The following is a 27710-nucleotide window of genomic DNA, read 5'->3' as shown; positions in this document are numbered from 1 at the left end:
TGCCGGCAGGTTCCAGGTCCTCATTTGTATTTGCATCCTAAATGAAAAGCACCCTGGCCCCATACACAGTACTGGAGGCTGCAGCTCTGTTTTCATCCCTTTCCCTCCACCTGTAAAGGAAGCAGCAGCTCCATCGGAAACCTGGCACGAATGCACTTCTCAGCCAGCCTGTAGGTCTTAATTTTGCACAACAGATATGATTCCCTTTCCTTTCAAGAGCTGCAAATGCCTGCTCTTCAGTTATCCAGGCCCTACAAGTCTGATGATAAAGGTCCGGATTGGAGAATCAAAGCCATGTGTCAAAAAGAAAATGAAGATACCCTGCATTCTAACCGCACTGTGTCACAGGCAATCCAGGTGCTGAGAAGAGAAAGTCAAGGACAATCAGACTCTACAGGTCATTTTATAATCTTTCAGCTGTGGATGAGCAGAAACGCATTTTTTGGCGACAGTTCACTTTACAGATTTATGCAGTACTTTCAATCATCACACATTAACAGCTAGGGTTTAGTAAATCTTGGGCACCTAGTGAATGATGTTCTGAAATGCAGCTGGTACATTAGGCTTACACCAGGGCATATGAGTTTCTAGGTGTGTGGAAAACATGGATGAGAAATATGAATCTGGGCCAGTTAGCCACATGTTCAAGCTTAGGTACCACTCATGCTTTAAAAAAAAAAAAATAATTCTGCCAAATTGTGAAGCTTTAAAATAAAATAAAAAATACGAATACCCACACAAGACGTTCTGTGGGTTAACATACACTTGCACAGCAAATCAAAGAAAAAAATCTAATTCATTTTCAAATGTCACATTTGTAGGCATTAAATGTGGAACTGAGAGACCCCTGCTGCAGCACTTCTCAAACTCATCTTGCTGACCCGTACGACCAACTGATTTCCAGGATACCCACAATATGCAAGAAATAAACCTGCATGCAAAATTCTCACACCCTGAAAACACAACTGGCTGTGGAGCCACCGAGATAGGTGTGAGAAGCAGTGAGAAATACAAAGGGAGCTCCTGGGCCCAGCTTCACTACTATTCACTCAAAGCCAGGAAAAGCAGACATTTCATAGCATTGCGGTTAAGTCAGTGGCGTAGCTACAGGTGGGCCTGGGTCCACCCACTTAGGGCTCAGGCCCACCTAACAGTAGCACACATTTAGCGGTAGCTGGTGGGGATCCCAAGCTCTGCCAGCTGAAAACTTCCCCCTGAATGTAACGAAAACGCTACTCTCCACGTTACCAGTACCTGCACAAGCTCAGTTTTCAGCGGATGCCTGTGGAAATTGCCAAGGTGGAAAGAAGCGTTTTTCCACCAGCTGAGATCATTTTTTTTGGTGGTGCGGGGGAGAGAACACTTAGTGCCCACCCACTTCTTGCCTAGGCCCACCCAAAATCTGTTGTCTGGCTACGCCCCTGGGTGAAGTTGGGTGAAAATCGCCCAGGTCATCAGTGTTCAAATGCTGGAAGTACTGCCAGGATGCCTAAGCCCTAAGGATGCTGTTGTACTCCGGTACTAACCTCTCACCATCCAAGCGTCTGGCGCTGAAACACATTCAGCAGCCACCACTGTAGCACTTCGTGTTTGAAATCTATTTGGTATTTCCTTAACAAAGCTGCTGACTTTTAAATCTTTACTGCTTTAAAATCTCTCTTTTCTTGATTCTTTGACATGGCTAATTACTAGAACACAAATCAAACATACACTCCAGAATCAACGCATCTATCTCGCCAAAACCAGTTTCGCTAACCACTCATAACTTCAGTATCTTTCTTGCTGTTGTACATTTTCTGAGTGCTGTTCAAGGATTACCTTCACTTGTTTCTATTTTTTTTGTGCTACATTAAAGATAAATGTTATCCATAAAATAAAAAAAACCAGGAGTCCTGAAGATGCAGAAGGGTCAGCCAGAGACCAACTCTCAGTGCATGCTGTGAGCAAAGAAAAATACAATTTGACACATTTTCAGAACCAATCACCCTCTGTGAAAAGCTCAGCTGCAGTCATTCCCTTGCAACCTATACACGTTATTTTACTGCTACCCTGAACCCACATTTTATTTTATTCTTACCTCACCCTATCTATAGCCTTGCTTGGTGCTGAATAAAAACAATACATGCCCCAAGACCTAAGACAACTGTAACAAAGGAAGAAGCCCATTTGACAAACTCCCCAACATTTATAGCAAAATACCTGCGGTTCTAAAGCTTTACTCACTGTAAACAGCTAAGGAATTCTTCAAGTCTTCCAATTCAGTTAAAGCTTTGGGGGGGGGGGGGGGGCTGCTTTTCTCAGGCCTCTTTCCCACAACTCCACAGACTGGGATCTAAGAACACCCCCTGCCTTAAGCCTTTTCCTTGCTTTTGCTGCTCAACTTATGTTCCCTTAACCCTGGCTGAAATCAGAATTCTTTGTTTCTGTTACAAAATAAGAACACTTCAGTTTTACAACTTTTACGTCCCAGCATCTTCCCCCTTCTCTACAGAAAAACGTGAATTAGAGGAGGTTATAAATGACACCAGAAACTTCTAAGGATGGAATTTCCTCAGTCTTGTAGGCTCAGCTGCTAGAGTTCCATCTCTTCTTCTGTGCACCAGGTTGTTTCCAAGTTGGCATATGGGCTTGGTGACGCCACACTCTGTCCAATCTCCGAAAGAGGCTCAGTCTGCTGCTGCTGCTGGAAGACAGCAGCTGGTGTGATAGGCTTTGGGATACGATCCACCACCTCCTGTTTATACTTCTTAGCGACAGCCTTCAGATTGTCTGTGAGAAAATCCGACGGAGGCTTCCACAGCACCAGCTCCATGGATGGTCTGCTCCTGCATCAGATTCCAATTGTTAGCAAGACCACTATAGCTGTATACAGATTCTATAAGTTACCCTCTACAAGCGAGACCTTTAAATTGATTATGCGTAGCTAGTTGTAAGCAGGATATAAATATTACAAACAAAAAAATACATTAATAATATAAATAAACCTGAGAGATGGTATTAAATATTTACCATTCATTTACTCTGTGGAGCAAAGGGAACAGGACACTGAAGTGATGTACTCAAAGACCATAAGGTAAAATTTAGACACTTACCTGCCCATTTCTTTTCCTTGAATCCAGCTACACCAGTCCAGACACATGGGTTGTGCCTCCTTGCCAGCAGATGGTGGAGATGGAACACAGTTCTGCAGTGACATCACTGCCTATAAAGGGGCTACATCACCAGCTAACCTGCCCGTATCTCCTCTCAAGCCAAGAAATCAACAAAAACACAACTAAAATCCTGAGTGTGGCCCAAACAGACAACTGCTCTATAAAAACTGAAAAGGGGACAACAACCACCAGGACAACAAACACTATACTCCCTTCTACTAAGGGGGGGAGGGACTTGGTCTGGTCTAGCAGGATTTAAAGAAAGGAAATTAACTTGTAAGACTAAATGCCACCTTCTTTACCATCCTGCTAAATCAGTCCAGACATATGGTAAGTACCCAAATCAATTACACATCTAAGTGGGAAGCCATGGCAGTCCTAAGGACCTGAGCCTCAAAACTAGTCTGCTCTTTTCTCCATACATTGATTCCATATTGCTTAGTAAAGGAATATGAATATGACCAGGCTACTACCTTACAAATATACTACTTTCTATAGCACTACTTGATGTAGGCAGCATTGTACACAAACATGCAAGAGACAGTCCCCACTCGACAGAGTTTACAATCTAATCAAGACAGACACGACAAACAAGGGATTAGAACTTTCATTTATATGGGAACAATTAAAAGATGGACACTGAACAGGTGAGTAAGAGGTTAAGATTTAAAAGCAGCCTCAAAATGGTAGGCTCTTAGCCTAGATTTGAATAGGACCAGACGTATTGACTCAGAAGTATGTTCCAGGCCTTCAATGCAACAGGACTGAAGGAATGAAGACTGTAGTCAGCAGTGGAGAAGGGTACAGAGATCCTGGGCGGAGTGTAGGGAGAAATAAGATACAGAGCAGCTGCAGAATGAATATTCATGCATCAGTAAGAGGAGTTTGAGCTCTATATGGACATGAATAAGGAACTTATGAAGTGACCTAAGGAGATGGATTATTCGAGTATAAAGACCCTGGTGGAAGGTAAGCCATGCAGTAGAATTTTGAATAGACTGAGGGGGAGAGAGATCGTTTAGTAGGAGATCTGTAAGAAGCAAGCTGCAGTAATCTAAGCAGGCGGTAATGAGTGTGGACATGGGTTTTGGTAATGTACTCAGAAGGGAAGGAAAAAATATTGGTGATGTTACAGAAAATAAATGACAGGTTTCAGCAGTCTCTTGGATATGTGCAGCAAAAGAGAGAGAAATCAAAGATGACCCAACATTATGAGCTAAAGAGATGGAGGATATGAGTGTTAGTCAAGAAATAGAAAGTGGGGGAAGAGGAGAGGTGGGCTTAGTTTGGTCATAATTCAATTTCAGATGGTAGCCTACATCCAGACTGCAATGCCAGACAAGCAGGTTGAGACTTGAACCTGGATTCCTAGTGTGGAGAGGTAGATCTGGGATTTATCAACATAAAGATGGTATTGAAAAGCATGAGAGGAGAGTAGAGCACCAAAGGAAAAGACGCCCCGAGACAGAGCCATGAGGTACACCAACTGACTGTCAAACAGAAAGTAACAAAGCAAATGATGGCAGAGAAAGACCTCATGGTCCATCCAGTCCGCCCAACAAGGCAAATCTGCACCTGCCACTCTGTGTAGATTCATGCTTAAAACACTGGTTGACAATTTGCCGTCATGCCAACAACATATAAGCAGTTAAATATGGAGACTTCCCCTCCCCCTTGAGATGTACAGCCTCCTCACTCACAGAATGTAATAAAGTGATATACAATACTGTATTCACCAAATCTCCATCTGTCTTTGGCCCTTTGTGGGACCCAGACTGTAGACGTCTCCTCTTTTATGCACAAAATTCTTAACCCCATGAACTGCACTGTTCTCTTGGGTTTTTGCAGCCCAAACGCATGACCCTGTATTTTTAGCATGAAATTTGGGCTGCCAAATTCCAGACCATTCCTCTAGCTTCACTAAGTCCTTCCTCATGTTATTCACACCATCAGGAGTGTCTACCCTACTACAGATTTTGGTTATCATCCGCAAAAAGGCAAACCTTACCCTTCAGCAATACCAATAACAAAATGTTAAAAAGAACCGGCCCAAGAATTGAACTTGTGGCACACCACTGGTAACATCCCTTTCCTCAGAGTGAACTCCGTTTACCACTACTCTCTGTTGCCTTCCATTCAACCTGTTCCTAATCCAGTCACTTCAGGATCCATACTGAGAGCACTTTATTGGGCTTCTAAGCAGAACCATGTCAAAGGCTTTGCTAAAATCTAAATAAACCACATCTAGTTCGCTTCCTCGATCAAACTCCCTGGTCACCCAAAGAAATTAATCATGTCTGACAAGACCTGCCTCTAGTGAAACCATGTTGCTTCAGGTCTTGTAATCCATTGGATTTCCAAAACTTTTCTGTTTTAAAAGCATTTCCATTAATACACTTACCATAGAAGTCAGACTTACAAGCATGTAATTCCCAACCTCTTCCTTACTTCCGCTTTTGTGGAGAGGGACCACATCTGCCCTTCTCCAATCCTTCGGGGCCATTCCCGACTCTAGAGAAGCACTGAAAAAGGTCAGTCAGTGAAGCCACCAGAACTTTCCTAAATTCCTTCAGTACCCTTGGATATATGCCATCAGGCCCCATTGCTTTGTCCACCTTTAGTTAAGCTAGCTCCTCACGAACACAGTCCTCTGAAAATTGTTCAGGGCTACCACACCTCCATTCCTATTTGTTTGTCTTCTGCTTCAATTCTAAAGGGCTACTTTCCTGCAATAGATACCCCCTATTCAGATTTCATTAGCACCTTTCTGGAGTAGGGTCCCAAAATGTGCTTCTTGAAACTGCACAGGAAAGTATATTTTGGCAATTCATTTCCACACTGAGAGAAGCAGAGTCCTAGGACTGGGGAGACCACCAAGACAGCAGCTCTTGTTGAAGGGAATGCATTTGAACCCTGGCCCAAGGAATCAGATCCAGGTCCATAATGGACCCCACAACCAAAAGATAGTACCAGGCAGAAGACCACTACCAAGCCAGCAGCCATCAAATCTGAGATCAGAGATTGACTATCTGCTCCTGAATCATGAATGCTTTGCCCAACTAGGTGTTGAACTGAGTCTCCAGATATTTCAGAATGTGAGGGGGACTGGAGTGGCCTAATGGTTAGTGTAGCAGGTTGCAGACCTGGGGAATTGGGTTCATTTCCCAATGCTGCCTGATGGTGGGTAGTGGGTTGAGATCCTGGGGAACCAGGATCAATTCCCTCTGCAGCTTCGTGTGACCCTGGGCAAGTCAATTAATCCGCCACTGCACCAGGTACAACAGTAGTACAATGTACTACTCAGATTGTGAGCCCACTAGGGACAGACATAATACCTGTAAAATGAAACTGTAAACCGCTTAGGTCTAAGCGGTATATAAATACTGAAATAAATAAAAATAGACTGCTCCTTCTATCCAGCCTAAGCCCTACAAACAGCTCCTCCCCCTGTCTGTCACCACTACCACCTCCGCTAAATAAAGGATTTTGCCCAAATCAGCCAATTGTCAGTAGGGATAGAACATAATTCCCTGCTTCCACAAGGTGGCTGCCACTGTTACCATGATCTTGGAAAAGGTCTGAGGAGCCATGGCTAGACTGAAGGTCAATACCCAAAACTGGAAATGCTTGTCCAGACTATCACCAAAACTGTAGACTGAGCTGAGAGCCAGACCAAATCATACATGGCATCAGCTGACTCCAAGCAGGATACCTCTGAAATTTTCTGAAGCTGCTGACACCATCTCAGCGCCGCACAGGTCACATAGCCATGACAGCGAGCCACTTGAACGACCCGTACCAAGACGGTAAAAGACCTGCTTCACGAGAGCCTCTACTGGAATCCTTCAAAGCCATGCTGCTCTCCATAGGCAGAATAGTCTTGCAGGTGACCACCCCCACTGGAATGTTCACTTTGAAAACCCGAAAAAGTTCCTTCCAGTCCAGAGCCAGAAGTGGGTACAGCCTAGCCAGCATTTTAGTAATCCCAAGAACGCTCCCATTCAGACAAGGTCCACAACCTCTTATGTACCAGAAATGCTTTGGGCAGCTTGTGAGACTATACAAGATAGAGTTCCCATCCACTAGCTCCTTTCTCTCTGGCTCCAAAATCCACAGAGCCTCCAAGATGAGAAGTCAGGATGGCCAGCTCCTGCTTATGGAAGAGCTGCAGAATGGAGGATCCTGCCTGTCCAAAGACAGCTCACTTTCCTCCAGAAAATCTAGTGAAAAGAGGTGGACTTCCAGATGCAGGCTGACTCAGTCCTGGAAACTGGCCACAGGGACTCCTCTGATCAATCCGGTGTCAATCCCCCCCCCCCCCCCCCCAATGAAGATTTGCCCTTTTGTGGCCTGGACTGAAGCCTCCTCCTGCTGAGTCAACCCTGTTTCAACCACTCCCCTGAGTGAAGTAGCTGACCCGGCACCCAGCTTCTGCAAACTGCAGAAAATCTAGTGCATCACCATTCTAAACGCCATAGAAAATCCCCTGGGGCAGAGTACTACTCTCGGGAGCCACCTTCCCAGCCTCTATAACTTGCTGTGAGGACTGGGGGACCTAAAGAGCCAGCTTGCGGAGTAATTACAGAAGAGGAGATATACATAACTCCTTCAAAATGACCATTGATTCAGACTTCACCAGCCCCTCCCCTACCCCAATGGGTGCAAATATATTCCCATTCAACCTGTCTCCTTCACATGAGACTGCTTATCTAGATCCCCTGCCGTCACTGGCACCAAATTCCACATGTCCTGATTGCAACTGACACATGCCCTGGCAACAAGGCTCCTCTTTGTGCCACAGCTCCCACAGCCAAGCCACCTGACATGGCCAAAAAAGTCGGGCCCTTCCTGCTTGGCCTGAGCTTTGTGCTACCACATTCCCGAAGCCAGGCAAGCCACACAAACTCACAAATTGCCTAATATTTTTGTTTAATTTAAATTCCTGTGCTGACCAATTTGGAGGGATGGGGTGGAAGGGATAGAAGTTCACATACAAGCTCAGACACTGCCACCCACAACAGGAAGCAGTGGAAGCAGGGCCAACACGACTCCCCTCTCCACCAGATCAACCAGACCCAAAAGGAATAGGAGCACAGCTAGACCCCCAAACCCAGAAAACTCACTGTCACACATTGTCTACTCCACCTGGGGACACATGCTGCAGACTGGTGCCCCGGAAACCCTTGACCAGGGGAGACAGATCACAAGCCACAGTCCCAAGAGATGGACTGGAGGGAGCACTTGACCTGCAGACCAGCTAGGACCAGGGAAATCAGTCCTGTTAGACCAGATCAGCAAGTACCACCATCTGCTAGAGGCAGGGAATACTGGAAGGTTGCTTAGTGACACAGCCCCTTATAGACAGTGATGTCATCACTGCAAAGATGTATTCTATCTCCCTGAAAGAGACCCAAATCATATGGTTTAACCTACAAACTATAGCCTGGAAGCTAGTATACAATTCTTGGTGAAACTAGCAGAATCAATTGTAGCATGCCAGCTTCAAGATTATTTGGACAGATAAAATCTATTCAACCCTCAGTAGTTGAGTTTTAGAAGGTATTTTAGTACTGAAGGAGAAATTTGATTTTACCTGCTAATTGTCTTTCCTTTAGTCCCTCCAGACCAGTCTAGATACTTAATTATGCACTCCTACCAGCAGATGGAGATTAAATGTTCTGACTTGTGAATACCCTATAACTGTCCGGTGCGATCTCAGTTGTCAGTATTCCCTACCAGAGCCAGATGACGACTCCCAACCTCTCCGTCTCATTGCAAAGAAACATTGAGAAACAGCTGAAAGACACTCATGGAAAGGATTCTTTGATGTAGCACTACCCTCGGCATCAACCTGATATAAACCTTTCGCCAAATGGAAGGACTGAATAAGTGTGGGTCCTGGACTAGTCTGGAAGGACTACAGGAAATAAAATTATCAGGTAAGCTTTAATTTCTCCTTCCTTATCATCCCTCCAGACTAGTCCAGACACTCAGGAAGTACCAAAGCAGTGACCAATAAGGAAGGGCCGTGCCTAAGCCAGTCGGCCAACAGGATCTGTGCACTGAAGGTCCCATCCTGTTTGCCTGTACATCCAAGTGGTAGTATCTAACTAAAAAATGCAAAGATGACCAAAAAGCTGCTTTACAAATATCTAGTGGAAGAAATCAGAGATCTATCCACCTAACAGGCTGCTTTGCCCTCTAGTAGATTGCACTTCTAGTGCCACTAGAAAAGGCTATCCTTTAAGAATATATGGAGGATGAGTTATGGGATATAACCATATAGATAATTCTCTAAATAAGAGAAGAGCAGTCTAACACAGATCCAATGAGACCAATGTGCTGTAGATGGTCGAGGAGAACGGAATGGTCAACTAAATCAAAAGCAATAGCTAATAGAATAGTTTCTGTACTCTGATATTGTTGAAATGCAGTCCGATTAGGGTGAAGTACATAAGACTTTGTAATAGTCAACTGAGAATGAACCATAGATTCAGTGAAAGGAAGATTAGCAATGGGACGGTAGTTATTGAGATCAGTGACTGACAGTGACATCCTTGATTGGTTCTCTTTAGTTTGATCCGATAGGTGAATGACACGCTATCTCTGTATAAATGGCTGAGAACACCACCGCCATTGTAATGGATGATCACTATATGAACTGTGCCAAACTGATATGAGCATTAGTAAGTTTTGTAGACAATATTAAAAATTGAATATAGTGAGATTGATTCTTTTTTGTCTTTTTCTGCAGGAAGATTACCCTGATGCAGCTATGATAGCGAAACATAGCGCTATGTCACTCAGAAGTATAACCCACTTTAAGTTCTAACTATGAGAGACAGTACCTCATATTCATCAACTTAAGGTAAGTGTGCTATCACTAATTTAGAGACTCTGAAATTCTAGGGAAGACAGATCCATTAGCAAAGTTTACTTATATGAAAAATAAGGGCCGATGAGCAAGCTTGAGTGTGATGTGCAAGGCTTGGAAAGTTTGATTCATTCACTTTCTGATGAGTCAAAACAAAGTTAGGGAGTCAAAACTAGGTCCACCTAAGTTAGGTCCACAAAAACATTTAAAATATAGTTCTAAGGAACCTTTGTTTGATGTTATTATTGTGGAGGATTTCCTTCAATATTTTTGAGAGCACATTTTTGTTTTCAATCCTTGATCTTTGGGTATACAGTGGCTGATTTCCAGTTGTTATCTGGAACAACTCCCATTGACAGACTAAGGGTAATCATGGAAAGAATGAAAGGAAGCAATGGATCAAGGGCCTAAAAAGAGCAGATGGTGCAGTTATTGCTCTCATACATTTAATAGTTTTGCCTAATATTGAAAGGGTTGGCAAGTTGAACTTGGATAGAGTACTACAAGGTACAGCAGTAGTCGCTGAAGACAATGGAAGCAACTGGGAAGTGGCTGAGGGATGCAGACTGTTTATCAAAGTGATTGTTTTATTCTCAAAATGGGATGCAAGTGTCTGGGCAGTAGGTGATTGCCCTGGGAAGGCAAGGGTGGAATGAAAAGTAAACCTCCAGATAGTCAATTACCTGGGTCTTGGCCAGATTGACAATCCAGACCAACTATTCCTGGAACTGAACCATTCAGCCACACACTCAGTTTCATGACAAGACTTCATGTGAATCAGTCAATCATCCAGACAAGGATGTATCAGATATTCCCCTCTCTGTGCAGTGTCGCTGCTGCCGCCACCACCACTACCTTAGAAAACATCTGAGGAGCTGTGTCTAGGTTGAAGAGCACAAAACTGATAGTGCTGTCCCAAAACAGCAAAGTGAAGGAACCTCCGATGAAGGTATGCTTCTGTGAAGTCTAATAAAATTAGAAATTCTCCTTGCTGCACTGCCATGATGATGGTCCAGGTCTTCAACTTAGACCCTTCAGGGAGACTCTAGAAACATCTCACAATGGCTGGGCAAATTCCAGTGCAAATCCATGACAAGCCACCTCAAGAACCCAGTGGTCCACCATAATGTGTCCATTTTCGATAGAATTGCCTCAATCTTGCAATAACCACTACTGAGGGATGGATCGCAACACCTTCATTGGGCTCCCTGAGTCTGTCCAAAGGGTGGATGCACTGGAGTCTCAACCTCCTCAATGTTCTCAACCCCCTGGTAAGGGCTGCGTTCTCTGGAAAAGCCTGCTAAGCTTGCCACCACTCAGCCGCTCAAAACTTGCCTCTACCACCAGACTTTGGGTTTGTCTTCTAAGAGACAAAGAACCCTGGCCTCCTTGAAACTCTGCTCCACATCCTCAAACAGCTTTCCCTTGAAAGGCAACCTGTTCAACTTCAACTTGGATTTTATATCTGCTGACCAGCTATGCAACCACATTTACTGGAATAATGTTAGGATAATTTAACTTCAAATTGTATTCTTCCCAGCAGTCTTAGTCCTGCGGAATATAAATGTAATTTCAATTCAATTCAAGGACCTCTTGGCTGCCACCACAATACCCATGTTCTTAGCAGAGGCCCTCAGCAAGTCAAAATGCGACTCCACTAGGAGGAGGATCCCCCCATCTCAATCTTGGTGACTTCTTGAATTACCAATACATACACTTCTGCTATTCTATCGAGGACCTTTCAGACCAATGAAAGCAAGCCCTAAGCCATCAGGCCCCCACAAATAGCTGCCTGTAGAGCCAGGGCCAAGACATCAAAACTGTTTAAGAAAAGAATCCATCTTCTAATCATAAGGATCCTTCAACGCTGCACCATTGTCCACCAGGATAGTCAATTTTCTTTAATGTGGTAACCACCACATTCACTGTGGGAGGCTCAAGAGAGTCCTTGTACTCTCCAAGGATGGGGTATAACCGAACCATGAACCTACCCCCGCCTTACCCTCACTCAGCCTAAAGTAAATCTCGAAATGTCCTGGATGCATGGAGAAGGACCTAGCCAGCCTGTGGATCCCCTTGACTTCCTCTGAGAAATTTAAAGCTGAAGACACCTAGGATATGAGTTCTTGCAGCTCATCCCTATTAAATATCTGTACCACCATGGACTCCTCCCCCCAAACCAACTCCTCTAGGCATGCTACCTCCCCTCGGGTCCTCAGACAAAACATCCAGACTTTCATCTAGGGCAGAGGTTCTCAACCGTTGTGTCACGACACACTAGTTTGTTGCGAGTACTGGGAGGTGTGTCGCAGGACTGGTACACAGCAGCAGGGATTTTTCTAAAGTTTGCGGCATGACTGACTTCCTCTTCTCCCCTTCCCCCGTGGAACCAGCACCACTCCCTCTTTTTTCCTCAACCCTCCCCCCCCCCCCCACTCGAGTCCAGCACCACTTTCTCGTCTCCCTCGTCCATCAAACCTGCTTTCTTTAGTGGCCCCTGCAGCAATAATAGGTTGCCTATGTCAGCATTGGATCCTTCCCTCTGATGCTTCCCACCCTCACACATACACAGGAAGTTGTGTCAGAGGGGCGGGGCAAAACAGAGGGTAGGACCTGAACCGGCTCAGGCAGCCTTTTATGGTTGCAAGGGCCACTAAAGAAAGCGGGTTTGATGGATTGAGGGAAGGAGGAAGTGTTGTTAGTTTCACCGGGGGGGGGGGGGGGGGGAGGTTTGAGGGAAAAAGAGAAATTGGTGCTGGACTCATGGTGGGGACTAAGGGAACAAGAGGGAGATTTGCTGGACTCTGGGGGGGGGGGTGGGAGGAAGCTGAGAGAACAAGAGGGAGAGTTGCTGGACTCATGGGGGGGTGCTGAGGGAAAAAGGAGATGTTCTGGATAAGGGGGGCTGAGGGAAAAAGAGGGAGAGGTCCTGTAGTCGTGAGGGAGAAGGGAGATCTGCTGATCCCATGGGGGAAGGGAGGGAAGGTGACAGGTGCTGGACCTGTAAAGGTAGGGGGGATAGGAGAGATGTCAGACTAAGGGTGAGGGAACCGGTAAGAGAGGAGGAAGATGGCAGACCATACAGGGAGCGTGAGTAAGAGAAGGGGAGAAATGCTGGACCCCCCAGGAGATGTAGGTACACAAACTCTGATGCTGTGCTCCTTCCTTGGTTGTGTAGGCAGTAAACCATGATTAACAGTCTTTCACTTCTAGTATGCAGTTTTCCCCTTACACAACCTAGGGAGGCACACAGCTTTGGGATTTGTGTAGCTGCGTCTCCTGGCACCAGGCTGGATTTCCTTAGTAGGCTCTCCTCTTCCGACCCGCTGCCTTGCTGAACACTGAAACTGCACTTTTTGGGGGGACGAGGAAGGGAGAGATAGCGAGGGCAGGGAATTGCTGAACCATGAAGGTGAAGGGGGAGACAAGTTGCTGGACCACAAGGGTAGAAGGGAAGGGAGAGGGGACAGGGAAATGTTGGACCATAGTGGTGGAGGAGAGAGAGTGGTGGGGGGACAGTGAGATGCTGGGCTACAAGGGTGTAAGAAGGGAGAAGGAGGCGAGATACTTGGCACGGTGGAAGAGACCATGAGGCTTCTTAAGGAGATGAGTGAGAGGAAGATGGTAAATAAAGAGGGCAAAATTTTACTAATGGGGAGTGGGTGAAAGAAGGGAATAGGAGGCCAGGAAAGAGTGAAACAGGAGATGTAGGGATAAGAGAATGAGATAGAAAGTTGATAGGTACTTGCAAGTGAAAAATAAGTGGAGGGCAGAAGAGTGAGAAGGTGAAATTCAAGTGGAGAGAGAGGAAATATATCATAGATATAGTGAAGGAACAGAAAGGACAAATGGACCGCACTCACTGGAAAGAGAGCAGAAGACAGATAGGAAAACAGAAAACAAGAAACTGGGACCAACATGTTTGGAAAAATAAAGTACCAAGATAACAAAGGGAGAAAAAAGTGTTTTATTTTGTATTTATTTGGTGGAATATGTTAGCTTTGGGAAAGTGTGTTATGGATGTCTTTATATATATTTTTTTCAGTACAAGAGGAAACGCATTTCTATTTTTATTTCTCCTATGTTGTGGTACATGCTTAGTTTGACTTCTTGGGGTTCCCAGGTCAAGTTTTGTCTTTGTATTTCATGTTTGTCATTCCTTGTTCCGTAATTGAAGTGTGACTGAGGTGTGGTATTCTGTTGACAAGCAGTTTCTGCGTAGAACTCTGTAGCAGTTCCCCTTCTGTTTTATTATATATTTTTAATCTCTTCTACACGGTTTACAATTTACACACACAATAGACAGCTTTACCATTAGAAAGTGTATTTAGTGTTCTAGGGCCCCGTGTGATATTTGTAGTGTAGGGTTCTTGTTTAAATCCTAGGAATCGGTGAAACTGTTCTATGGTAGATTTGCTATATGTATGATGAGTTAGGATTTTTTCAGGTTTTGTGTTATTTCACAATGTGCCTGGTAGTGGAGAGATTTATTTAGCTATTACTGAGAACATGAGAATCAGAATTTTTTTTGGTATGGTAACTTCCATGGAGAAAACATACTACTTCTGATCTGCACCTGTTGTTCAGGGGGGGGGGGGGGGAGATAGGGTTTTTGTGAATGCAGAGTATGTTTACATTTAATATATAAGAACTGACATTCTGTATTAGGCCAAAGGTCCATGAGTGTCATATATGCAGTCTGTCATGGATGCAAGCATCATCCAACACTTGTGTCCTGACTAAAAAAAGGTTCAGAACCACTGATCTAGGTGAAGGTCTTCCTCTGAAGGGACTGACTTTACCTCCTCCAGATCGGACAAAACCAGTTGGTAGCTTCGGCCCATTAGCTGTTTAGGAACATAGGGATCCCCCTTCCCCCGAAGACCCTCCTGTAACAGTGCTGCCTGACTCTCCAACTTTGAGGCATATCACCTGATACATGACCAAAATAAAAACCAGAGGGAATTCCCCCCCCCCCCCCCCCAGTTCCTCCTCTGCTCTGCCACTGGCTACACTAGAGAGTGGCTGGTCCTGCATGCAAGCCTCAATCAAAGCCTCAATTAGGAACTGCTGTCATCTTCGATAAGTTGTAACAACCACTATCTCCAAAGCCCACAGCCCCCCCCCCCCAACACCATCCAGGGCTGCCCTCTGGCCGCACAAAACCATCAACGTGCTCCAAATTGCAGCACCTGAGCCTCTCCCCACTCATGCTAGTCGTGTGGGGACGGTGGTCACTCCCCCCTCAGCCACTGTCCCTGCGTTGAAGGGCCAGGGATGAATTGTCACAGAACAGCCAGAAGGTTCCCCCTTCACACTTTTTTGCACCTTTTTTTTGACCTGTTGCCAGCTGCAAGCAAGGGCATCGATGCTCCTCTTCCGATGCAGGGAAGGAGTGCTAAGGTTAGCCCTCATTCCCATCCAAACTCAGGAAGGAAAGACACAGCCATCTAGGTGTGATACCTCCCTCAGACCTCAGCCCCACACGGCAAGAGCCTAAAAGGCGGCTGAGACCAACAACAAAGGGAAAGAAGGAATTTTTTTTTCAATGACCAAAGAAACATTAGAAAGAAAAATATGGAGGCCTCCCCCAGGTAGCCAGTGCGCATGCACGCTGGGTGCCACAGACTAGTCCTGTCTGCAGAGGGTTACCTTTATCCACCATCTGCTGGAGACTGAGAAATACTGACTTAACTGAGACTGTGCAGGACAGATATAGGGTATTCAGAACTCTCAGTCTCCATCTGCTGGTAGACTGGAATGATCTGGAGGGATACTAAGGAAACATGTCTTTTAGCTATTGTTTAACTCAATACAATTTTGAATAAAAGAAAATGTGCAATGGTATTGAAATTAGACCTATCTTCAGTGTTTGATGATGTTGATCACAAAATGTTATTACGTAAACTGGATACTAGTTGGGATTACCAGCAAGGTATATAACTGGTTTTCAATGTTTAGAAAAAAAAATCTGTGTTCTAGAATAAGACATCAGGTTGAGAAATCATTCTTGTGGAGTACCTCAAAGTTCAGGAGAAAGAAAAACAACAAGGCAGATGGACAATTAGATCCAACGTGAAAAACAAAAGAGAAGCAGACCTTGTAAGAAAACATAAGTCTCTGATTCATAAAAGCTCCCAGGATTTAAATGCTGTCACTCGACATGGCCATGTTTCGCCAATATCTGGCAGAAAAACTGAAATAAACAAAAAAATTTGGTTTTCAGGTACATTAAAACTAAAAAAAAAGGTATATGTAGTCCAGTAACTAAGAACACTTGACTGTGTTTTCTTATAAGGTCTGCTTCTCTTTTGTGTACCTCACAGTTCTCCTCTTTGCCCAATCCTTTGTAATGTATTCTTCAATTCTTAGGCTCTATTTCACTTTGTTAGCAATGGATGGTAGCTCATTTTCTTAAATTAAATTTGGAGTTTTACTGGATTCAGCTTTGCATGGTGAAGCTCAAGTTTGCTGTGTTACATCTATGGCTTTTCTTAAATTGCATTTTATATGCCAAATTTGTTTGTTTTACCAGTGACCTGCAGGAATTACTCTACGCTCTTGTTTTCTCACATTTAGGACTACACAGGCCTTGCAAAAAAATCACTAACATGCCTTCAACTGATACTGGGTAAAATTAATTTGATAAGATCACTCCTATTTTTGACTTTACATTGACTATTACAGTTCATGTTAAATTTAAAATATTACACGGAACGAGCCCTTTGAATCTGGAGCTCTGCTACTTTTACGATCTTAATCTAGACCTGAATGGTCACCCCATAGAAATAAGTTACATCAGTAATCCCTCAAGTACGCTTAGAAACATCTCACAGAAAATTATTTTCTCTTGTAGCACCTGATCTTTGGAACTCTATTTCATATGAACTTAGTCATGAATATAATTATATGGGCTTTCGTAAGTTGCTAAAAAACAAACAAAAAAAAAACAACCCATACCATAGCTGTTTCGTAAATACATTTGAATTCAGTCGCTCTATTTCACTTATTTTTGTTTAAATCATTTTTATTATTAGTTTTCAAATGCTGAATATACATACGAGATATTCACTTATTTTTATGTAAATTGCTGTCCGTTTTATATTGTAAATCATCAAGCTTTTTCGGTATTTGACGGATATAAAAATTGTGTATTAGAAGCAGGAAACAAGTAATTGAAATTAAGCCACTTACATGCATTCCACTATTTTCTTAGTTAGATCTTCATTAAGTTCTCTTTTCAGGCCATTTTTCAGTGCATCAGAGAGAACCAGAGTGGGCAGACTGGAAACACTGTGATCTGCTTCAACCACCTCATCTTCATCAATTAATCTGAACACAAAATTAGAATTTGTGACAGATATTCTGGATGGCCAGAGGGGAAACTGTTCACAGAACTTTGCAAGTGCTTCTTTAATTCTGTATTGCATAGGCTTTATAAAGTGAATAAATCATGACCAGAAGCTGTTTGGTGCACAAAGAGTAAGAAAATATTAGTAGAGTCCCACACTAAAGTGAGAGTATTGCTCTATCCTAGAAAACTAATGACATCACTTTGTTCTTTGTATTACCTGGCAAACTAAATAAGCAGAGGGAAAAACTAGCAGATTTTTCTAAGGACATATTAACAATATAGCTTCTGAACAAGTACCCCCTCCCCCAGTCTCAGACCTCCCTCCCCACCCAAAATCCTGATTATAAAACTATCATGCCTCTATATGAAATCCCCCCCTGAAATATTAGGAATTGCACTTCTCAGTCTCATATAGTTAGAGAATTCACAAAGAGTGAAGCACTTGTAAACCACGGCCTACCCTTACTGCGCATAAAAACTTTAAACTCTAAAAAGTGCAATGCTGATTAAGAGAAGGTCATTCTAATAAAGAACATCCACTTCAATACCTTCACCTAAAAATGTTTTCCAAATGAGGGGCTCTTATCTGCAAGCACAGCAACATCATAACCACTCTATAATTATGGGTAATCTGCCCTTTCTTCACCTGGTCTTTGAATTTGAAACATCAAAAATGGTCTGACCAAGGGATAACTTTAACTTGCAAAGTAAACCAAGACATATTTTAATTAAGAAAAATCATCCAACACGATTAGCACCCATTAGAATCTGAACAAAACCTACAGCTGATACACTCCTATAACTGCATCCTCTTGTAAAGGTAAATTAAAATCATCCAAAACACTCAGGGCCCCTTTTACTAAGCGGCGGTGAGCCCAACGCGGGTGGCGTTAAGGGCTCGGCCATTTCCTGCAGGAAAGGGACATCCCTTTTGCCCACTGCGATAAAAGGGGGACTTGGCACATGTTATGCCAACGAAGGCCCCCTTTTGCCGCAGCTTGGTAAAAAGGGCCCTCAATTTTGAAAAATCCATCTGCAACTGTTGTAACATCCAAAAGCCTACAACTATCTCACTGTAAAACCTATGGAGGGCAATAAACCTCAAGCTAATGTTGCAGATTCTAACATCATCACATCATCGTGGGGTAATATTACTAAATGTTATTGCACTTGTGGCCTCTTTCCTGACCATATAAACTTCAACGTCCTATTCTACTGATTGGCCAGTGCTCAGAACTCCGGCGCTATACCATGGAACCAGCGCACAAAAATAACTTCCCAATGCTCAACGTTAACAGCATGCAAATTATGTGTGTGTGGTGCAAGGGGTAGGAATGTGCCTGAAGCATGTACACAAGAGTTTTGTGGTAAGCAAAGATCTTGTGCACATACCCATTCAAATCCAGAAGTGCAGGCACACATCAGCATCGTTCAGCATTCGTAGTGCACTGGTCCCCCTCACATGCCAGGACACCAACTGGGCACCCTAGGGGGCACTGCAGTGGACTTCAGAAAAAGCTCCCAGGTGCATAGCTCCCTTACCTTGTGTGCTGAGCCCCCCAAAGCCCATTCCCCACAACAGTACACCACTACCATAGCCCTTAGGAATGAAGGGGGACACCTAGATGTGGGTACAGTGGGTTTCTGGTGGGTTTTGGAGGGCTCACATTTACCACCACAAGTGTAACAGGTAGGGGGGATGGGCCTGAAGTGCACTGCAGTACCCACTAAAACTGCTCCAGGGACCTGCATACTGCTGTCATGGAGCTGGGTATGATATTTGAGGCTAACATAGAGGCTGGAAAATATATTTAAAATTTTTTTTAGGGTGGGAGGGGGTTAGTAACCACTGGGGGAGTAAGGGGAGCTCATCTGGTCATTTAGGGCACATTTTTGTGTTTTGGTCGTAAAAAAAAAAGGACCAAATCGCCCAAGTGTTCGTCAGGGACTCCCTTCTTTTTTCCATTATCGGCTGAGGACGCCCATGTGTTAAGCACGCCTCAGTCCCGCCTTCGCTATGCTTCCGACACACCCCTGTGAACTTTGGTCGTCCCCGCAACGGAAAGCAGTTGAGGACGCCCAAAATCGGCTTTCAATTATGCCGATTTGGGCGACCCTGTGAATACGCCCATCTTCCATTGTGTGTCGAAAGATGGGCGCCCTTCTCTTTCAAAAATAAGCCTGAATATGGGACTCCAGAGCTAGATGGACACTGCTTGTTCCTTCTTGTCTGTTCACATAAGCTGCTGCCGTTGTATTGTCAGAGAAGATCAGTACTGACAGCGGCGTTCCAAGGGCGGGGCGGTGGGGGCTGTCCGCCCTGGGTGCACGCTACTGGGGGGGGGGGGGGGCTGCATGCCTGTCGGCTCCGCTGGTTCCCTGCTCCCTCTGCCCCGGAACAGGTTACTTCCTGTTCCGGGGCAGAGGAAGCAGGGAGCCAGCGGAGCCGAGAGCCGCGCGGCTGCTCTCCGCAGGTAAAGATGCACCCGGTGGGGGGGGGGGGGGGGAAGGGGTGCGCATCGGCGAGCCGCCCCGGGTGGCAGCCGACCTAGGATCGTCACTGAGTACTGAATGACCAGAGAAATGAGGTGCAAACGCTAGTAGGGCCATCTGAATTGCTCTCAGCTCTAGGCAACTGATTGACCATGTGGTTTCCACTCTGGACCACTTGCCCCGAGCCACCTGAGATTAAAAGTGAGCCCCCCCCCCCCCCCAGCTTGACAGCTGGTATCTGTGGTGACAACCTTCCAATCTGAAACTGTGCGCTTAGATAGAACTGAAAAAAGCCGCTGCTTTTTAACATATTTAAAATGACCTAGAGATGGGAGTAACTAGTGAGGTAATTAAATTTGCTGATGACACAAAGTTATTCAAAGTTGTTAAATCGCGGGAGGATTGTGAAAATTACAAGAGGACCTTATCTGACTGGGAGACTGGGCATCTAAATGGCTGATGACGTTTAACGTGAGCAAGTGCAAACTGATGCATGTGGGAAAGAGGAACCCGAATTATAGCACTGGGTATGATCCACACTGTCAAAAGCTGATAAGAAATCCAGCAGTACTAACGCCAAGGAAAATGCAGTCTGTGAAGATCACCTAGTAGAGATACAAGACTATTTCCGTTCCATATCCAGGAGTTGAACACAAATTTATTCTATACGTTTTCCTACAAATGGGATGTTAGATACTGGCCAACAATTTTCATTATGACCAGAACCAGCCCAACTAAAAGAAAAAAAAAAGAGGACTACCAAAATGATTGAGCAATTCTTTTTAAAAGCATTCTTTTAAACTACAGATCCTGGCAAAGATGAAATAGTTCACAGGGATGGCTGTGAAAGAAAACCCAAACCTTAAATTAAAATGTTCTTATCCCAAAAAGTCCTTTCAAACTGTCAGTTCAGCTCGAAAAGTGCTTCTATATGAGAATTAATAGCAGATAAGCGTTTTAATCGCGCTCCCGCCCCAGTGGATGATTGTCAGCTACACCCAAACTTGACTGTGCACGTTTTAAAACTGAGACAAAATTAGCCCTTTTTAAAAAGATTTTTTAAGTGTTTTAAGTTTTAAAATTCCTTAGCCAAAATTGGGTGTAACATACCAACAGCATTAAAAAGGGAAGTGGCGTGTCCTTTGCTAAAGAATAGCCTTGACCTGGACAAGTCTCTGGATCCTCTGGAAAGCACCTGACCCTTACCCAGGCTATTCAAAAATATTAGGCAGGGTTAAGTCAAGTCATTTGCTCATGCCAAGGACATATTCTTGTTTTGTCCATAAAAGATTTCAAGACCATGAGAGAGCAACCACCAGTTGTGGAGGACCAGAGTGACAGAGGCCAGCTATACAGAGCAGGCAGGAGCCTTTAGGATGGCATCATTTATTAAAGGACCGCAATGGGGATAAGCCAAATTGAAACATGCCTTTAAATGCCTCTCTTGCAGTTTACAGTCCGATCAGCTGCTCCTTGTGTAACCCAGATGTTGTATTTGGGTTGAACTGTTCTTTCTGCAGCTCTACCAAATTGGTTGAGAATAATATTTATGTGATCCTATGTACTGCTAGTTTTTCCCTCTGCTTATTTACCCCGACATTGCTATATGCAATAGGGTTTGCCTTCACTGTTGGCAAACAAAAATAAACAATGTTAAAAAAGAGCTGTATTAGGATTTGAGGGAGGAGGGAAGGAAAATATTTAAATGGCAAAGTTCCAGAACAAGAGGTCATGATACAAGGCTGAAGAAAAACAGAATGAGAGGTTAACAGGAAATTTCACAGAAAGATATCCATCCAGTTCATGGAATGGACTCCTAGTGAAGACAGAAACAGTACTAGAATTCAAGAAATGTCTGGGATAAATGTAGAGAAACCTTAAAGATATGAGAATAACGGTGTAGATCAGACAGGCCTTGCTGTATTCAATAAGGAATGGTCATGTAAAAAGAATCAAGGAACAGAAGACCATTTCAGATACCAACCATCCTCCCCCCTCTCAAGACAGCCCATGTAAACATCCCTCATACAGACCTACCCCTCTGTTGTCATTTTGGGAACAAGTTATGTTTCCCCCACATACACACAACTGATAGAAGCTTGTGTAATGGCGCCGTATATACTTCAAGTAATCTAAACCTGATGAGAACAGACACAAAGTCACATCTTATTACTATAGCACTACTAGATGTACATAAAGCTGTGTCTACCTGTCCTCAATTTCCTTCAGCTTCCTTTGGGCAGCTTCACACTGCTGTTCCCAAGCTGTCTGTTCCATTTCTTCAAAGGGGCTTTGCAGCACGCTGTCTGCGGGAAGGCTGTTGTACTGGTTCAAAACCTCCCCCAGCATCTTCTGCCTTGTGGAAGGATCACAGCTCTCAGATACAGGGCTCGGAGAGCACAGTGCTTCAGTCGGCCTCTTCTTCCTCACGGGGGAACTTGAAAGAGCACTCAGTCAGTACAAGAGTAATACTTAAATGCTGAATCCCCTCCCCCCCCCAGCCAACCAGTACTTCCCTTAAAAATAAAAAAATTAATCAACTAGCCTAATTTTGGACTTGTGCTGTACAAACTTTTCTATTTTCAGCATACCAAGGGTGGCTATGTGTGAACACTCGCAAATGATCAGCAGTGCAACGCTAGTTACTTGTACCAAATCAAGCAGTATGAGCAAACTCTTTTCCCCATTTGCTACAGCAACAGATGTTAATGGATTACAAGATGTCTAACCGCCATTACCTTTAACCACCTCCTGAACCCAATCCTGGCTAATCTATTTCCAAAATGTTTTAAAATATGTACACTTACAAACACAAATCTTCGTCCTCCCTTCTTACCTATAGTACCTGTAACATTTAGGGAAATACTGAAATGCTCCCCCAAATCACAAACAAATCAAAAGCAAACACAAACAGAGAAGAGAACATTTCATGGTGCATAATATCCTTCTAGGAGTACAGACACCAAGCAATGATGACAGGGCAGCTTTCAAGATGCTCAGTGACATCACAATGTGCCCCAGCCTAACTGAGATTTCATCTAACTGCTCTGTTTCCTAAGGCAGAGACGCTAAGTGCCAGGCGTCTGGGGTGGGGGGTGAGACGCACGTGAAAAAACGTGAGCTGGAGGTGGCAGGGGGACTATCACCTGGCATCTCTCCACTGCAGATCCTTTGATTCATTCAATCTCCAATCATTGGCCATGAAGAAGGCTCCAGCACTCGAGAAAGGCAAAACAACCTCAAAAATGAATGTGGGGCTCTGGAGAAGACCTGCCTGCTCTTAAGAGTTTTCAGTGAGTTCAGCTGGCATTAACAGAGCTAGTCAGAGTGGGAAAGTGGCAGTAGAGGCTAGACACAGGCATCTGCGCCATCTTCCTCTATGTGTAGACACTGAACGGGACAGCAGGGAGCAGACACAAACTGTGACAAGGGCCTAGGCCCATACACAAAGCAATAAACAGCTACAGTCTGCAACATCTGAAGATTCGGGATACTTGCACTCAGAGAAAGTCAGCACAAGAAAGAAACATTCTCATAGTGAAGTCAATTGCACCAGCTGAGTCCATCACGCTCTGCGGTTCTCTGTTACAAGAAGTGGAGGAGTGGAGCTCCAGCACTGGCTCAGGACTGAAATAACATGGGCGCTGCAGGGCAGGCTGAGGTGCACAGGCAGGGATGTGTACCGGAAAATGACAATACAGAGTGGAGCTAAAAATAAAACCCCAAAATGACCTTCCACTTACTCTTCATCTTCGGCCACCTCTTCTCGCTTGTGTTTCCTTGCACAGTGTCCAGAAATTCTAAGGATAAGAGCAAGCAAGCAAAGACTGTGTGGGTATTAATAAGTCACAGATATTTAAACACAGAAAAGCAAATCAAACAAATCAGATAAAACCACGAGAGCTGGACTGCTGTATGATTTAAACAATCTTATATTTCTTGACTAATTACGTAAGACTTGGTAGTCACTGCAGTTTGTGTCTAACAATTTAAAAAGCATTCACCGCAGCCCTCATTTGGTCAATTCTCTCCTTACACAAAGATAATGTTCTTTTCTAAAAGGTACTATTTGACTCAGCACAAGGTAGGGTTAAATGGCCGGTTCTCTCAATGGAGGAAGGTGAATAGTGAAGAGCCACAGGGATCTGTACTGGGATCCGTGAGTGATGAAATGTGCAAACAATACAAAAACATGACCTTTAGAGATTGGAAGACTGGGCATCTAAATGGCAGATGACATTTTAATGTGGACAAATGCAAAGTGATGCATGTTTGGAAGAACAACCCAAATTATAGCTGCACAATGATTTCTTGGGTTGTGACCCAGCAATCTATCTGTCATTGCGGACGATATATTGAAATCTTCTTCTCAGTGTGTGGTGTTGGCTGAAAAAGCAAACAATGGTAGGAATAGAAAATAAAACCAAGATTATTATAATGCCTTTATAGCAGAAGATTCAAAAGCAGGACACAGTGAGGACCTTTTTATTGGGTCAGATTTACCACTGGCAAATAAACTTTTGCGTATTTTTTACCCATAGTCAGCTTTGGTTACTTGGTACAGTCCCACTTGTGGTTTTTTTTTTTTACTCTTTTCCTGTGGAAGGTACGTGGACCCCCCCCCCCCTCTTTTGGGGGGGGGGGGTGGTTCCTCGTCAAAAGCAGGACAACCATAGGAGGAAAGGCTTAAGAGATTAGGAGACAAGACAGATGAGAGGGGATATGATGGAGGTCTACAAAATCCTGAGTGGAACAGAATGAGTAAACAATAAACTATTTACATTTTAAAAAGAAAAGTACAAAGAAAGGCCATGAAGTTACATAGTAATACTTTTTCAAACGAGGAAAAAAATTTTCACTCAGGGCTTTAAAAATAAAAAAAAAAATGTTTGGACTAGGGTTTATTAAACTTGATATACTGCTCTTCGCCTCTGGGTAAGTTCCTGGAGGTAAAGTCCATAAGTTAGACCAGGGGAAAGCCACTGCTTTCCATTCCACCATAGGCAGTCATTTACTCAGACATTTGGGGAGCCTAAAGAGGGGCAAGTTAAAGTCCTTGGGGTGGGGGTGTAAATGGACAACGGGTCACTTTTCAAAATAGCAAGGAAAGACCCTGTTGCGCTGGCGCAGTTATCAGTTGATTTCCCACCCCATCCCTTCTCGTATGAACAGTAACATTCACACTGAATACACTCCAGAGAATGATGTGCCATAAAAACCAGAACAATGCATCAAAATACAATGTAGTAAACAGAAAAGTATGTGAAGTATTATGTGCAGGTATACTAATATTGGCTCCTAGTTAGCCCAAGTCCCCCTCCAGTCCAGCATCTTCCTGTTGGCTCTTTGAACAGTGGTGTTCACAGCATCGTAACAGAAATCCAATAGTTAGCGGCAACCATTTGCCCATTAACATTTTTGGTACACTGTCAAACGGTCACCAAGCTTCAGATCTGCTGGCTTTTAGTTTATTATAGAGCTACCAAACATGTTTAGAATATGTGATAAACCTAATGAATAGAGAACCAGGGTTAAAATCCTGCTGCCAGTTGGGCAATTCACTTAATTTTCCATTGCCTCAGGTACAAATAGACTAAAGCCTTCCAGGAATAGGAAAATACCTAGAGTAGCTGAATGTAACTCACCTTGAGCTACTACTGAGAAAGGTGTGAGCTAAATCCAAATCCCATTACCATATTGTGAATCAATACAAAACCCTACAAAAGTCACCCAAGACCTATAAGGCAATTCTACCACAAAATAATAGCAGTAAGTTCCAGAGTTAGGAAGGAAGGGGGCCTACCTAGGAAAACACTAAACATTGCAGTGGGCAGTAAAGTATTTAATTTGTACGTTCAACTTGTCAACTATTATCAGGTCTGGGAGTAGAATATAAGATCTACACAGATTTACAATTTTTTGTTCCTATTGATACTTCAATGACTAACTCTAGAGTTAGTGGTATTACACTTTCGTACAATTCAAAGACGGATGTTAGCAAATAAACTTTGCCTTAATATGGAAAAGAAAGATCATGTTTGTACAAAGATCTACCAAGTCTGTCTACTGAAATAGTTGTATTACTGTTTTGAGGTCTGAGAAATCTGGGTCTTATATTAGATTCCCAGCTAACGATCAAGTATCCTATTGCTTTACGTGTTTATAAAATGGGGTGGGGGGGAGGGCTAAAGTTATTAAGCTTATATCATTTGAAACCCTGAGTTTTAGAAATGTACGTACGTGCTCAATTTGATTTTTGTAATGATTATGTTGGTTTACCTGCTGTCAACTCAGACCTTTGCAGATGGCACAGAATGCTGTAGCTAGAGTATTAATGGGAGGAAGACATTTTGACTCAAAAATATTGCAATCGCTGCACTGGCTATCAATTTTTTTCTTATTAAGAATTTTAATTATTACAAAGGTAATCAATAGAAATATTGAAATATACAATCTACATTCCCTTCAACCCTCATGTTGCCTGATACACACCTACCTCATTAGACCACAATATAACCTTGCATTTGTTATCAACCGAATTGGCGAATGCCATTACGGTACTATGTAAGCCACATTGAGCCTGCCAATAGGTGGGAAAATGTGGGGTACAAATGTAACAAATAAATAAATAAAACATGGAAAAGAAAATAAGATGATACCTTTTTTATTGGACGTAACTTAATACATTTCTTGATTAGCTTTCAAGGGTTGCCCCTCTTCGTCAGATCAGAAATAAGCAAATGTTGGTAGATGACAGTATATATAAGTGAAACATCAAAGCATTGCAGTGACAATCTAATAGGATGAGGGTGGGTAGGTGAGAGACAGGAAGAGTCGGGTGGATGAGGGACAGGGAGATATTCATGAAGACAGGAGGGTGACAAAGCAGTACAATTTTATGGTTTATAATGGGCTAGAAAACCCAGATCTTTGTTAAGTCCTGTCTGGTGGGTGTCAAAATATTTAATCATTCTCTTGCTTGGATCCAGGCCGGCAGGTCTAACGTCTGACCAGTGGCTACTGACAAGGTGTGCTGTACATGCGGCCCGAATAAATTTAGCGCAAAGTTGGAAATCCCCGCTGGTGCCCCCGATGGGAAGATGGATTACCAAAGTAAGATATATGTGTGAGATGGAAAGACTGACTGCCGTGAAACGGAAAACCATGCCTAAATGGAAAAGCGTTTGGGAACCCTTCTTACAAAGGTGCCCTGGTTGAGAGATGTGTTGGTTGATGGATGGGGGGAGGGAGTGAAGGGGGGAAGGGGAGTTCAAAATCACAAAAATTGGATAAAAATTGAAGTATAATAAGTTTCTGTCCTAGCATTGATATTATGTTGATACCTTTTGGGTGCTAGTTATGTACATTGTTTGTACCAGACTAAACGGTTCTGCATTGTGTTACATATGTATTGTATTATTTATCGATGCTTAATAAAGACGTCTTTAAATTTAAAAATATATATATTTAATCAATCAAAGGTCTTACGTTCCTGTATTGTTTTAAAGTTCCCTTTCAGGATTCTTACCATGAAATAACTGGTACAGTGTTCTGGTTTTCTAAAGTGCTGCCCCACAGAGGTGGCATCCTGATTGGTACTAAAATTTTTCACATGGTGTCTATGTAAATTAAATCAGCCTTCGTTGCATTTTTTTACACGGAATGATATATACCACATTGGAAGGAAAAATATTCAACATTAAGGAGTCTTTCACGTGCTCATCTTCCAACGTGGTATATATCATTCAGTGCAAAAAATGCAACGAAGGCTGCTACATTGGAGAAACAAGTCAGATGCTAAAGAAGAGATTTAATTTACATAGACACCATATGAAAA

The 27710-nt window shown here is 43.5% G+C and overlaps 1 protein-coding gene across 1 annotated transcript in view; it reads right to left on the bottom strand.

Annotated features, from left to right (window-relative positions):
- Positions 1 to 2544: 2544 nt before the first annotated feature.
- The window catches only part of LOC115480449 (coiled-coil domain-containing protein 117-like), a 37723-nt gene continuing 12557 nt past the window's right edge, over positions 2545 to 27710 (bottom strand). Inside the window, exons 2-4 of the mRNA XM_030219131.1 lie at positions 23617 to 23673; positions 17221 to 17358; positions 2545 to 2825 (exon numbers count right to left, since the gene is read on the bottom strand). Coding sequence (XP_030074991.1) covers positions 2573 to 2825; positions 17221 to 17358; positions 23617 to 23673 — 448 coding nt within the window. The 3' untranslated portion in view covers positions 2545 to 2572. The remainder of the gene's footprint in view (positions 2826 to 17220; positions 17359 to 23616; positions 23674 to 27710) is intronic.

The sequence above is a fragment of the Microcaecilia unicolor genome, chromosome 11 (assembly GCF_901765095.1).
Source record: "Microcaecilia unicolor chromosome 11, aMicUni1.1, whole genome shotgun sequence".
Lineage (NCBI taxonomy): Eukaryota > Metazoa > Chordata > Amphibia > Gymnophiona > Siphonopidae > Microcaecilia > Microcaecilia unicolor.
The sequence above is the reverse complement of the archived record's forward strand: the minus strand, read 5'-3'. Positions and strand labels throughout refer to the sequence as shown.